Genomic DNA, 13,155 nt, shown 5'->3' with positions numbered 1-13,155 from the left:
AAGTGCCCCAAGCATTTTTGATGATACATACTGATTATTTTTATTTTGTTATTTTGTCAGAACTACAGCTAAGTTTTGTGTTTGTTCACCACATACAGGAAGAAGATGCTTTTTGTTAAGTTCATACTAAGAATAAGTGTTAGGAAGTAGACAATGAAGAAATGAACAATGATGCATTAACTAAAATGAGGTCTGACATCTTCACTTGTCATATTTATTATAGCTGACACCTCTTTGTTCCCTGTGTTCTCAGGCTCTCAGTAAGGCTCTCCTGGAGCTGCGGGCAGAGCTGACATCTGCTGCAGAGCAGCAAGTCATAGCCAGCGCTGCACAGAAAGAGGAGAGTCTCAATGTACAGATGTTGGTCGACAAACACACCAAAGAGCTTAAGGTGGGACTCCCTTTATCATAACAACACAATTGTTTTTTATTGTGGTGTCTGCAGGTCCTTAAAATGTCTTAAATTCAATTCTGTATATATTAGGCTTTAAATGTCCTTAAATAGTCTTGATTTTGAATTTGTGAGCTTAATTGGCCTTTTTTTCTCTTATTTAATTTAACAGTCTTTTAATTTTTATTTGTCAGTGAGTTGATTTCCTCTGCACAAAAGTTAACATTTGTTATGTAAGAAATTTCTAAACCAGACACTGAAACTGAATACTTTATACTTGCACATATCTATTGGTTAAATAAAGATTAACAAAGCCTGCATGCTGCACCATATATGTACGAAAAGGGCAGGCACCTATGGGGTCAATATATAGTATATATATATATAGATAGATAGATATACATTTACTGATATGATATGATTGATATTGTATATGTTGACCTATTAGGTGCCTGCCCTTTTTTTTTCAAAAACAGCTGGGTACAGTAGTCTTTAGTAAATGTTACTGAAAAAAGGAGTAACTACTAATGCATTTGCAGAGGACCATTGAAAGCTGCAGACTGATACAAAGTATTATGTCTGTGTTTGTTGTATGGAAGAATTGATTTTTCATTGACTGGTTGACATCATTATCTTTTAATACACAGACAATATTTGTTTGTAGCATCAATTCTTTTATGTTTTCTGTAAGATTTGCTTTCAATAAGAAAACTACAGAATATCCCTAAGACTCTAAATTGAAAAATCCTTCTTCTGATAAAGGTGCGTGCGCAAGAACTCAGTGAAGAACTTAAAGCTGCAAAGGAGTCCACTAAAGCAGCCAGAGGCCGGGAGAATACCCTGAAAGAGGAAGTGGATGGCCTGAACCAGGACCTTCAGAAGAGTCTGAAAACCCAGAGACGCCTGCAGACTGAGAGGGAGGAGAGAGAGCAGGAAATCCAGGAGCTCAGGCAGCAAAACAAAAGGCTCAGCAGTGCCCTTCAGGTTAGTATTTCTAAGGAGAGTGGAATTACACAACAAGCTAGTGATTTGTAAGGAAGTATGCTGCTTGGATTGATTTTGATCTGCAGCTTATCGCTGTTGCTGTTATATAAGCTTTAGTGTAATAAACTCAACAGCCTCATGACAGCCAATATCAGGACATCGTGTAAACACATAGCAGGACGTTTAGACCCTGAAATGTCATGAAACAGTAACATGTAAGACACGCAAACCCTGCTCTGCTGTAAGTTAAGATATAATGAGGAGTACATCAACAGCAGGATGTTACATTCTTCTCAGATTTATGGTAAACTCCCGCAGAGGTGTCACAGGGCTTTGGCTTCATCTCTTTCTTCTCATATCCTTAACATGATGCCATGGGTTGTGATTCTAACCTTTGCAGTGTTTGTGCCTACACTATCTAGACAAGTGAGGTGCCATTTGGATGTCTTTTTTATTTGCTGTTCAGAATCAACCAGAACCAGATGTGAAGGGGCCCACCATTGAGAATCTGCAGAAGAGGATCAGGAAGCTCGAGTCTGACTTGGAGAAAAGAGCAGAAATGACGAATGTTAAGGATGGTCATGATAAGGTTTGGGCAACAATGTGGATATTAGTGAGGTCATTTGTTTGCATGACAACTTTATGCGTGACTTGTTTTTTTTACTTGCAGACGAAAGGTGAAATAGTGCGTTGGGAGGAGGGCAAGAAATGGCAGGCCAAGATGGAAAAGGTGAAGCAGTCATTGAAGGAGAAGGAACGAGAGAATGAATCACTGTCGAAACAGCTCACCACTCTTAAAGACCTCTATGCAAGGTCAGTATGTACATTATACTGAAATATTTGCTCAGTATTCCTCGATCTTGCTCTTAACATGAAGAATGACTTCAAAACTGCAATAAGCTACTTGGAACATCTGGGTCCAGATGACAGCATGAGGGACAGAAGTTTGCAAACATGAAATAATGATAAAAATCAGGGCTGCAAGCAAGGAATATTTTGATCATTTTGGTTTTTCGTGACTCTACAGATAATTTTAGTATTTAAAGCCATTTCTCACCAGGCATAGATTTTTGTCCAAAAAAAAATTGGTATGGAAATTTATGAAACCTGATTTTCATATGAATGTTTACAAACCTGCGAAGCATTCTTGCAGGAAAAAAAAGTTAGACCTCATATCAGTAGATTTTACTGCACGTTTGTCTTTGACCGATTCATTCCTTTTTCCAACTCATGCTAACACCTCAAGATCATAGCTAGCTTGCTGCCAAATTGGGGAACCTCAAATTAGTTTCTCAACACCTAATATTGTACAACAAACCTTGTGAACCAAATGAAAGACCATAAAATGGCTTAAAGATTGCCCAGCGGCTTTCTAACATTATATGTTGGTCATAGTACAGGACTAGCCAAGACAGTTAGCGCTAGCATCAAATTTGGGGTTTATGTATCATGTACTTAACATTGGCCCCTTACATTTTCTGTCTGGATAAGTTTTTATTATGTGGCGTGGCAATGGACACAACTTAACAGAAAGTCATTGGGCCTCTACACGTTTGTTTTACAAAAATGGAACTTGGCAATGTGGATAATTTGCACTGTGTTTAGTTATTCGTGTATCTCATATTGTCATCACACTGTGAGAAATAACTTTTAATCGCTTTGTCAATAAAAGAAAAATTACAGGTACAAAGGTCCAACGGCGGTGAAATCTTCAAATTCCTGACCCACGATTAAAAAGATATTCAGTTTGTTTTTATTTTAAACAAACAAACAAAAAGAACGCTTCAGTTTTTATCAGAATGGTGGCAGATTTATTTTCAGTTAAACAACTAATTGATTTATCATGTATACAACTATTTGTATTATCTGACAATTCCTAAGTGTCTCACCCAAAGTTCATTACATCCCTTTGTTTTTATTTTTTTTTTTTTTTTGCGCTGGGTGCCTGGTAGCTCAGTCAGTGCTGTAAACTATAAACTTTGTACTGATGTTGACCACCCTTTTGGAAGTTAGTACACACAAACCAGTGTACTTTACTATTTTATTCGATCAGGAAATTTTAAATGTGTCTGAATTCTGTCTGACTATGAAAGGTTACTGCAACTTTCAAATTTGAAAATGTCAAATCTAGTAAGTTTTTACATCTCTAGCCCTTCTGTTTCCATTCTGTGCTTTATTTTGCATGCAGACTGGAGCAAGAGAAAAGTGTGCTACAGAGAAAGCTGAAGGGTCGAGGTGTGACTGCTGATCAGGTGGTGGGAGTGCGGTCCACTGAAATGGAGAAGGAGATGGAAGAGCTGAAGAAGAAGAACTCAGACCTGGAGGCACAGATCCTCACCATAAAGTATGTAGCAGTCTTTAAGATTAGCCTAAACAAGATACTTAAATTAGGGCATTTTGAACAAAGATATTTTTTTAAGATATTACAAAGTCACAGTGCGTTCACCTACGTCAATCTAGACAATTTAAGGTCCAGTGTGTAGACTTTCAGGGGGGTCTGTTGGCAGAAATTGAACATAATATTTATAACTATGTTTTCATTAGTGTATAATCACCTGAAACTTATATTCATGTCTTTGTTAGCGTAGAATGAGCCCTTAATGTCAACATAGGCTGCTGTTCCTCTTCCATGGAGCCCTCCACGCAGCACTGACATGTTTCTACAATGGCCCAGAATGGAGAAACCAAGCACTGGCTCTAGAGAGAGCCTTTTGGTTTTTTATGAGACTTGAAGGCCACCTGGACAGGAAGGGGCATTCAGTTGGCTTCAGTTTACAACCTTTAGGCTAGATGGAAAAAATTCTGAACAAGTAGTAGTGTTCATAGATCAACTCAGTACAGAAGCCATTGAGTGTTATAGTTTCAAATTTAGGATTGTCAGTACATCAGGCTTTTTTTACAGTGTTAATGTTGCATTTAGCTGATTACAGCCTCAACTTAAAGCCCTAAAGAATTATCCATGTAACTGGTGATCATTCCAATCTGAGCCACAACGACAGATATTTATGACCATGAAATTTGATCTTATATCTAAATGTCATGGCATTCTGCAGTGTTAATATTTTCAATATATTATACAATCTGTTGTCACCATTATTAGAAATAATTGGATCATTTTGTGAGCCGAGAAATTGTAAAATTACATGCATAAATTACAGAAGTATTAATGCAGGAATTTAACATAATTTTCCTGATGAAGAGAATGACTGATGCCGAATTTTTTTAAGCTAATAGAGAGGCGTAATCCCTACCCTTTTGCCAGACCTAAATGGGACCTTATTTCAGAAAAAAATATGTACAGAAGTCAACAGTGGAAAAAAAAAACTTGATCCTTTTTGAATTGTCCAACATGCACACCTGTATGGGTAACTAATATTTATGATGATCAAACATATGTCAGTGGAATAAACCCTTCAGCTGTGTCATTCTCTAGAGTCTAGACTGTTGAACTCCTCCCAAGTCTTTTTACAAAAATGCAAAATTTGAACTTGCAGACAGCACCAGGCTTTACCTCGTGATGATGCCATTGAGAATCTGACTGTGATGAACCGCTACCTGGAGGAGAGAGTGCACTCCTTAGAGAACCAGATATCCAAAGAGCCTCCATCAAGACCCTCTGTGAGTGCTCATCCACATGCAGATGATGACTGTAATTAATGTGAAAGACTTTGTCAGATATATCCAGGTAATTCACACTGTAACATAAATATATGCTGGAACACATAGAGCTGGACATTTTTTTATCTTAGGGATTTGTTAACCACAGAAGACATTTATTAAACAAATCTTTGATTTCAGCCTTTCAAGTGAGATAATATGTTTTATATAGTGTAAGATTGAAAAATGTTAGGTATTCATTCACGTGACCTTTGGCTCCTTGGACTAATGATGGATAATTTTCACATTTTTGGGGGTCCGTTTTATAATTAGTGCTTTGCAGTATGATATTAAAGACGACAAAGATAAAGATCAGATATTTCTGTTCATAAAAATAGAAAAAAAAGTTCCAATGAAAAAGCAGAGAAGTAAAGGTGATAAAAATGGTACTAGAGAAAGATAAAGAAATACTGAATCAATAGGTCCTCAGCAGATTTTTAAAGATGTCAACAGAGCTTGTGTGTGTAATATAACTGGGCAGGATATTTAATATTCTGGGGCATATTAGATGGAAGCAGTTTTACTATTTGTTTATTGGATACTTTAGGAAGTGTTAAACCACCAACATCAGAGGACCTAAGGGCTCATGTAGGTGATAACAAGATAAAAAGTCAGAAATGTCAGAGGATGCAATGCCAGGGGTGTTCAACATTTTCCAGTCCAAAGACCCCTTAGCTAAAAGAGAGATGGAGCAGGGACCTCCTACTGCAAATATTGTATAAAATTGACTTGCGTATTAAACGGTACAAGTAATACTAAGCTATTAAAATAAGAATCATTGGCAGATTCACATCTTTATACATGTTTGATGTTGAGGGAGACAGTTTTCAGAGTCTCTTGTGTGAAAAGTTCCAGGACGATCCATTGTGGCTCACATGAATGCAACCCAGCTAACTGACTAATAGGTTTCATGGTATATAACTATGAGCTAACTAGTTCGCCTCGCAGTTATGGACAGGTGCTGCACAGGAAGAAGTGCTAGTTTACTAACAAGATTGCAAAAAGATTTATGGGTAAAAGTTAGTCTTGCATCGTTGTTGTGTATTTTATATTAACCCTTTGAAACCTGGAACTACATCGGTTTTCTGATGCTGCATTCAGCACATTTTACATTAAAGGCGACAAGAAAATTATCTTAAAATTAGTTTTTAAAAAGAGAGCGATATTATTAAAAGTTAATAATTCTAAAAAAAAATACGGGGAAATATAAAGAAAACTGTATTTATAATAATAAATAAATAAATCTCTGTTGAAGACCAGGTGAAGAGGGTATTACACCAACCTGCTAGTAATAAAAACATGCATCAGTTTCTCTGCATGCTGCTATGTTAAGAACAGGCTTACTTTTAAAATAGTTCTCAGGTGGAAGAATGTTATATGCTTTGAATGATGCATCAATTAATTGAAAGAAAGAAAAAAATAATATATAAATTCTATATGTATATACTTTATGGATAAAAGTATTGGGCCACCTACACATTACATCTACAGGAGCTTCTATGATATCCCATTCTAAATGCATAGGCATTAATATGGAGTTGGTACTCCCTTTGTAGCTATAACAGCTTCCACTCTTCTGGGAAGGCTTTCCACAAGATTTTTGGAGTGTATCTGTGGGAATTTTTGCCCATTCATCCAGGCGAGCATTTTTGAGGTCAGACACTGATGTTTGACGAGAGCGCCTGGCTCACAATTTCCGTTCTATTTCATCCCAAAGGTGTTTGATAGGGTGGAGGTCAGTGCTCTGTGTGGGCCAGTCTTCCACACCAAACCCATCCAACCATGCCTTTATGGACTTTGCTTTGTGAATTGGGGCACAGTCATGCTGGAACAGAAAAGGGCCTTTCCCACACTGTTCCCACAAAGTTGGATGCATAGATCTGTCCAATATGTCTTGGTAAGCTGAAGCATTAAGATTTGCCTTCAGTGGAACCAATGGGCCTTGGCCAACCCCAGAAAAACAACCCCGAAGCATTATCCCTCCACCCAACTTTACAGTTGGCACAATGCAGTCAGGCAAGTAATGTTCTCCTGGCATTTGCCAAACCCAGACTCATCTATCAGACTGCCAGCTGGAAAAGCTTGATTTGTCACTCCACAGAACACATTTCCACTGCTCCACAGTCCAGTGGCGGCGTGCTTTACACCACTCCCTCCGATGCTTGGCATTGTGCTTGGTGATGTAAGGCTTGCATGCAACTGCTCGGCCATGGAAACCCATGCCATGAAGCTCCCAGTGCACAGTTTTTGTACTGATGCTAATGCCACAGGAGGTTTGATTTATTGAGTCGGCAGAGCGTCTGCAACTTTTACGCACTGTGTGCCTCAGCACTTGGCGACCCTGCACTGTAACTTTATGTGGCCTGCCACTTTGTGGCTGTGTTGCTTGTGGTGCCTAAATGCTTCCTATTTATAAAAATACCACATACAGTTGATTGTGGAATATCTAGGAGGGAAGAAATTTCACAAACCGACTTGTTGCAACAGTGGCATCCTATTACAATACCACACTCGAATTCAGTGAGCTCTTTAGAACGATCCCTTCTTTCAAAAATGTTTGTAAAGGCAGATTGCATGGCTAGGTGCTTGATTTTATACACCTGTGGCAATGGGACCGAATGAAACACCTGAATTCAGCGATTAAGAGGTGTGGCCCAATACCTTTGTCCATGTAGTGTATATTATATACAATATATCATATGTATTGCAGGTTGTACAGTCCACAGTAAATATCACTACATGTACTGAACAAGGCATTTTTCCATCTCTGTATCATGTGTGTCTGTTCTATTTTGAGGAGCAAAATGTGTTTTTCTTTTATCCCTCTATTCATCATTCTTTACTCTTTTTCTTTATGTATCTTCTTCACTGGATTTAGTCTGAGTCAATGCCTGTGAAGGCTAAAAGCTCCTCCTCCTGGACTTCCAGAGGGATTTGTTCTCTCACATTTGATGTTGTCGATGGGTCACGCGAAGGGAATGCAGCACCCCATCCTGCTGTGTACTACAGCCGCTCTGTTAGCTCTTTAACTGTTGAAGACACTGCTGACCAACAGAGGGAGCCAAAGCTAAGCCAGGTAGCCAAAGAAACTCAAACCAGCATTGTGGGAGCAGAGGATGTTCTAACAGAACAAGAGCAGTTGAGTCCAGATGTTGCTGAAAACACAACAGTAGACAAAACTGGAGGGGAAGATGTCGACACCAATGAGATAGAAGCAGATATTTTAAAAAGTACACAAGACATCACAGGTGAATTAGATGTCAGTGAAGAAAGGGAAGAAACACAGGCAACAATAAAAAGTGAGCCCGAGCCTGAAAATCCATCAGAAAGACCAGGATCAGCTATGTCATCTTCTGAGCCAGCTGTAGCAGCAAGTGGCTCTGAAACTGTGAATGAAGAAGGTGTTGGTGAGCAACATGATCGAGAGGGTACAGATAATGATAATGATGTGGGGATCTGGGAAGAGAAGCCAGAGGAGTCTGAGGAACAAGACAAGCTGAGAGATGAAGTGACTGGCAGTACAAAGGAGGAAGCAGAAGATAATCCAGAACAGTCCTGCTCAGCAGAGCCAGATGTGGACTTTGGCTCCAAACTGAGAAATCAAGCAGAGAAGTCAATCAGTAAAGAACAGGATGTTCATGTACGAAAGCGAGGGAGCAGATCCCTTAGATATCTGAAGGTACTTCGAGCTTCTGTTGTCCCCCAGTGTAGTGGTAGTGCTGTGATAGCTTAACGGTAGATGTGGCAGAGCGACTTTTTAATAAAAAGTCAGTGTAAGTGGCTTGTTAGTGTGTTGTTTTCTCTCCGTAGTCGTGTGTAGGCAGAGACAGATCCAGGACCCTAAAACAAGACTTTTTCAAATAAAGCTCTTCCTTTTCAATTCCTTAGAGCTTCAAGATTCAGTTTTTTTCCTTCACAGCAGTGTTTATACCTGCCACATTTTTTTATTAAATTCACCTTGCTGATATAGTGTCTTTTACATCCGGTAGACTTCAGGACGAGGGACTGGTACTCCCTCACAGAGAGATCAAGACCTCCAAAAAGAAAACCTCAAGCTGGCCTCTGAGAACCTTGAGCTTCGTTTCCAGCTGGAGCAGACCAACAAAGATTTACCAAGACTCAAGGTATACATAACCTCCATTAAGAAGTAGTTGGTCAGTGCTATGCCATTGTTTGATATTGGTGTTTCTTATAAAGGCCCAGATACACCAAACCAACATCAGAGAACTACTTACTAGTTAAAAAGTCTAGTTGCTTCGTCTCGTCCAAAAAGTTGCATCTGAACAGACCAAACCGACTGCCAATCAGCAATTATGCTCTGTGCTTGCGTTAGAGGGGATATCCCTTCATACCAGCAGATGGCGGTTGTTTGTTGTCATTTTTCAAAATGGGAAACAAGAAGACTTGGTTTATGGCGTTGGTTAGCCACTTAGTCAAGTGTATTTACCATGCAGAACAACAACACAAACCACCAGGAAACTTTTCTGCTAATGGCAGCTCAATGGCAGACGAAAAGCAATCTTACCTCATATAACAAGTTTGTTTCGACTTCACTTCATGTTGGCTTTAGCCCTTTATTTACATTTTTCACATACGTTTGTCCTCTTGTGAGCTGAGATTCATATTTAGATACAGGGATGGTATCAATCCTCTCATTTAACTCTTAGCAAGAAAGGCAAAAAGCATACTTACAAAAATGGTTAAGCATTTCTTGAAAACCTAAATAAGGGCTTGAGTTTTTTCTAGAGATTGAAGACATTTGTCTTAAATTCTGTATCTAATTATGTGCTAGATGTATACAATGCAAGATTGTTGGTTACCAGTAAAAGTAAAAGCCGACCCAGAGTTCACTCTTGTTTGGCGTTTCACTTTGCTATATTTGCATTTTTGTGGCAGTGTCTCTTGAATGCTTGCTGCTTACAGTCTGGCACCTGGTTGCTAGCTGTTTATAAAACGCCAACCTCACCTCAGCACTGAACACACAGATAATTTAAAAATAAGAAAATAAGAAAATACAGGCAGAGGGCAGAGTCTCTGCAGAAAAATACCCCACCACACACAGTGTGTCATAAGTGATGATTGAAAGAGATTACACCTGTATGAGTCTATGCATTGTTTTTTTTAGGAAACCCTGCATAGCATATGTTTTAACATTTACAAGTTTTAGATACAAAATCTTTAATTAAAGTGATTTTATTTATTGTCATAAAGTATTTTTCTACATTTCAGCATCAACTTCACTTTATACCATTTTTGACAAAAATGTGTACAGTCCTGTATTAAGTTTTAAGGTACAGTTCAAAATGTTTTATTTTAGCCAATAGTGTTTTATATGATTGTATCTTTGTGTTTTCACAGAATCAAGTTGCAGACCTCAAGGAGATGTGCAGTGCGCTGAAAAAGGAAAAGGCTGAGGTGGAAAAAAAGCTTGCACACATTCGTGGAGTATGTTTATCTAAAGTCACCCATGTTCTTTCTATACACGAGTATTTTCCCAGAAACAATTAAACACAGAGATAACAAGAAATCGAACTATACATGTCTACATTTGCGGTTAAAAAAAATCCCAGTCACCTTAAAAACATTTAACACATATCAAGTCTGTGATGGCTCTACTTTGGAAATTCAATCACCAGCCCCCTGTTCCAAATATAGTTCATGGAAGTGATTTGTATTGTGTTCCTCATCAGGCCGGTCACAGTGGTAAAACAGTGCCTGAACTGGAGAAGACCATTGGGTTGATGAAGAAGGTTGTGGAGAGGGTGCAGAGAGAAAATGAGACGCTGAAGAAATCCAGTGCACCTGCAGACCAAGACAAGGTTTCTGCCTTGGAGCAAGAAAATGAGAAGCTAAAGGTTGTTGACTGTCTCATATGTTATATGTCTTATAGCACACTCTGTTCTGTTACTACAGCTGACATTTAATAGTCTTTCCTTTTTTTCTAGGCTGACTATAGGAAACTAAAGAGTCAAAGTGAAACTGAGCTGAGTGCCAAACTTGAATCGAAAACCAAAGGACTTGAGAAAATAGTGATGGAAAATGAACGTCTACGCAAGGAGATCAAAAGGGTGAGTACATATTGTATACATTAAGGTAATTCCACAATAAAATGTAAATATAAAAAAAGTGTTTTCTAAAGAAGAAAACATTGTAATAATAATAAATATTTTCTATTTAAAAGCTGGTGTCCTAGTATTAAGTCACTAGTAGGGCTGACACATTCTGCTCAGTTGGTCAATTGGTGGGTTATATTCTCTTGCCCAACCAAATTCTCAATGACGGACAATTGCTGGTGTTACATTCATAAGGCCATGGGTACCAAGTATCCCTCTAATTATAGAGCTAATTTTTCTAATAACGATTTTATGACAGAGGTTTTTTTTTTATTAACAAGGATTTCTCTTATATAATAAAAACCCTCGTACCACACATTTTCATCTCTGTTATTCCACCATGTCTCATATTGTTACAGGAAATGGAAGCTGCAGAGAGGCTGAGAGTGACAAAGGCGAGTCTGGAAGTGACCAACGAGAAGCTCGAGGCAGAGCTGGAAGAGACCAAGCAAAGACTGCGGGCAGCTCTTTCCAAACCCATCACAGAGGGAGCAGACAGTAAGACCTGGAAGGCATCTGTGGTAACAAGGTCAGCAAAAATATTTAGCATTATTATTATTATTATTATTATTATTATTATTTCCAATAGTTTCGTCTTATTGTAGTGGATGTTTACAAAGTGCATTAATCAGCATTACGAATGAGCATTATTTAGGACCAGTATTTATAAAAAAAAAAAACAATCTCCATTACCTCCTTCATACTCTGTCTTTGAAGTGTGGGTTCAAAACTTTGACCTTGTTTTCTTTGTAGAAGTTCGAAGCTATAAGTTACAGTTTACAGAGAGTGAGCACACTGTTGTTTTACTACTTCCGCAGAATGTTTGAGAACAAGATGAAGGAGCTGGAGAAGGAGCTTTCCCAGAAGACCTCCAGTCTGTCTGAACTCAAACTACAGCTGAAGGAAGTGAATGAACGTGAGGAGAGAGCTCAGATAAGCATCCGAAAACTTGAAGATCAGGTAAAGGCTATATTGCTATTTCATTTTATGAAAAATTTCAATTAAAGACTATCTTCTGTTGGTTTGCCATGTCAGTTCCCGAGAGACTCTATCGCATATTTGGATTTGGCCTCAGGCATGTGTCTAATATGGAATAAATTATTGAAACACATATACTAAACAATTTTATTCAGTAGCTGTAATAATTGTTATATACTTGTTACAGTTTTCATGAATCTGTGTGTGCTTCAGTGGTATCTATTTTTAATACCTTCCCCTAAATTTTACTGGTGTATAAAGTGTAGGAAAGCATTGTGTGCAGAGCTGTAAGATTGCAGGAGAGCTCCATTAAAAGAAAACGGCCTAGTCTTACTGTACAGCTTATGTAAAAAAAAAAGTTATTCATGTTTTGAAAAAGTATGCGGTAGATGTATATTGACTGTGAGTTTGTCATTTCATAGGCTGACATGTTAAAAAGTTTTCCTACCACCGCAAAGACAGGAGGAGGGCTCACCAGGGAATTCCAAGCAATGAGGTTTGTTAAACTATGTGCAATATTGAAATCACAAAATGATAATTAAGTAATATTAAGGCTGTTCATAGTCCAATTTGACAATGATAGTATTAACATTTTTATGATATCCATATATATACCATATTATGGTAAGAATTGTAGAATCAGAGACAAAACTGTTTTTGCAACTGCATTTAAATGCAATGTTCGACTTATACAATTTGGAAATTTGTTAAAGAAAAAAGTTATAGGACGCCATCAAAAAATATTGTTGTATTTGATAAAAATGAAATCAAATTGTCAAAGTCAAAGTATATTATACCACAAAAATAAAAATAAAGTATAAATAAAATAAATAAATTTACATAAAAATATTAAAGTATAAACCAAAGTATAGTATGCCAGAAAAAAAAAATCTGAAACAGTAATAGCATAGTATATCACAAAAAAGTTGTAGTATAATAAGACATAAAAATGTAATTAAACCTATTTTAAGTTGTTTTAGAAAAAAAAAACATGTCATAAACAAGTCGGTTTAGTATAGAAAATAGTTCATA

General features: G+C 37.7%; 1 protein-coding gene across 1 annotated transcript in view; it reads left to right on the top strand.

Annotated features, from left to right (window-relative positions):
- cep290 (centrosomal protein 290) overlaps positions 1-13,155 on the top strand; it is a 61,916-nt gene that overhangs the window by 31,852 nt on the left and 16,909 nt on the right. Inside the window, exons 37-49 of the mRNA XM_042496915.1 lie at positions 254-391; positions 1,154-1,375; positions 1,842-1,964; positions 2,046-2,188; positions 3,564-3,719; positions 4,870-4,993; positions 9,022-9,156; positions 10,391-10,477; positions 10,723-10,887; positions 10,978-11,100; positions 11,505-11,674; positions 11,964-12,105; positions 12,546-12,619. Coding sequence (XP_042352849.1) covers positions 254-391; positions 1,154-1,375; positions 1,842-1,964; positions 2,046-2,188; positions 3,564-3,719; positions 4,870-4,993; positions 9,022-9,156; positions 10,391-10,477; positions 10,723-10,887; positions 10,978-11,100; positions 11,505-11,674; positions 11,964-12,105; positions 12,546-12,619 — 1,802 coding nt within the window. The remainder of the gene's footprint in view (positions 1-253; positions 392-1,153; positions 1,376-1,841; positions 1,965-2,045; positions 2,189-3,563; positions 3,720-4,869; positions 4,994-9,021; positions 9,157-10,390; positions 10,478-10,722; positions 10,888-10,977; positions 11,101-11,504; positions 11,675-11,963; positions 12,106-12,545; positions 12,620-13,155) is intronic.

Source organism: Plectropomus leopardus, chromosome 11 (genome assembly GCF_008729295.1).
Source record: "Plectropomus leopardus isolate mb chromosome 11, YSFRI_Pleo_2.0, whole genome shotgun sequence".
Lineage (NCBI taxonomy): Eukaryota > Metazoa > Chordata > Actinopteri > Perciformes > Serranidae > Plectropomus > Plectropomus leopardus.
Note: the sequence above shows the minus strand (reverse complement) of the source record. Positions and strands in the feature narration are given on the sequence as shown.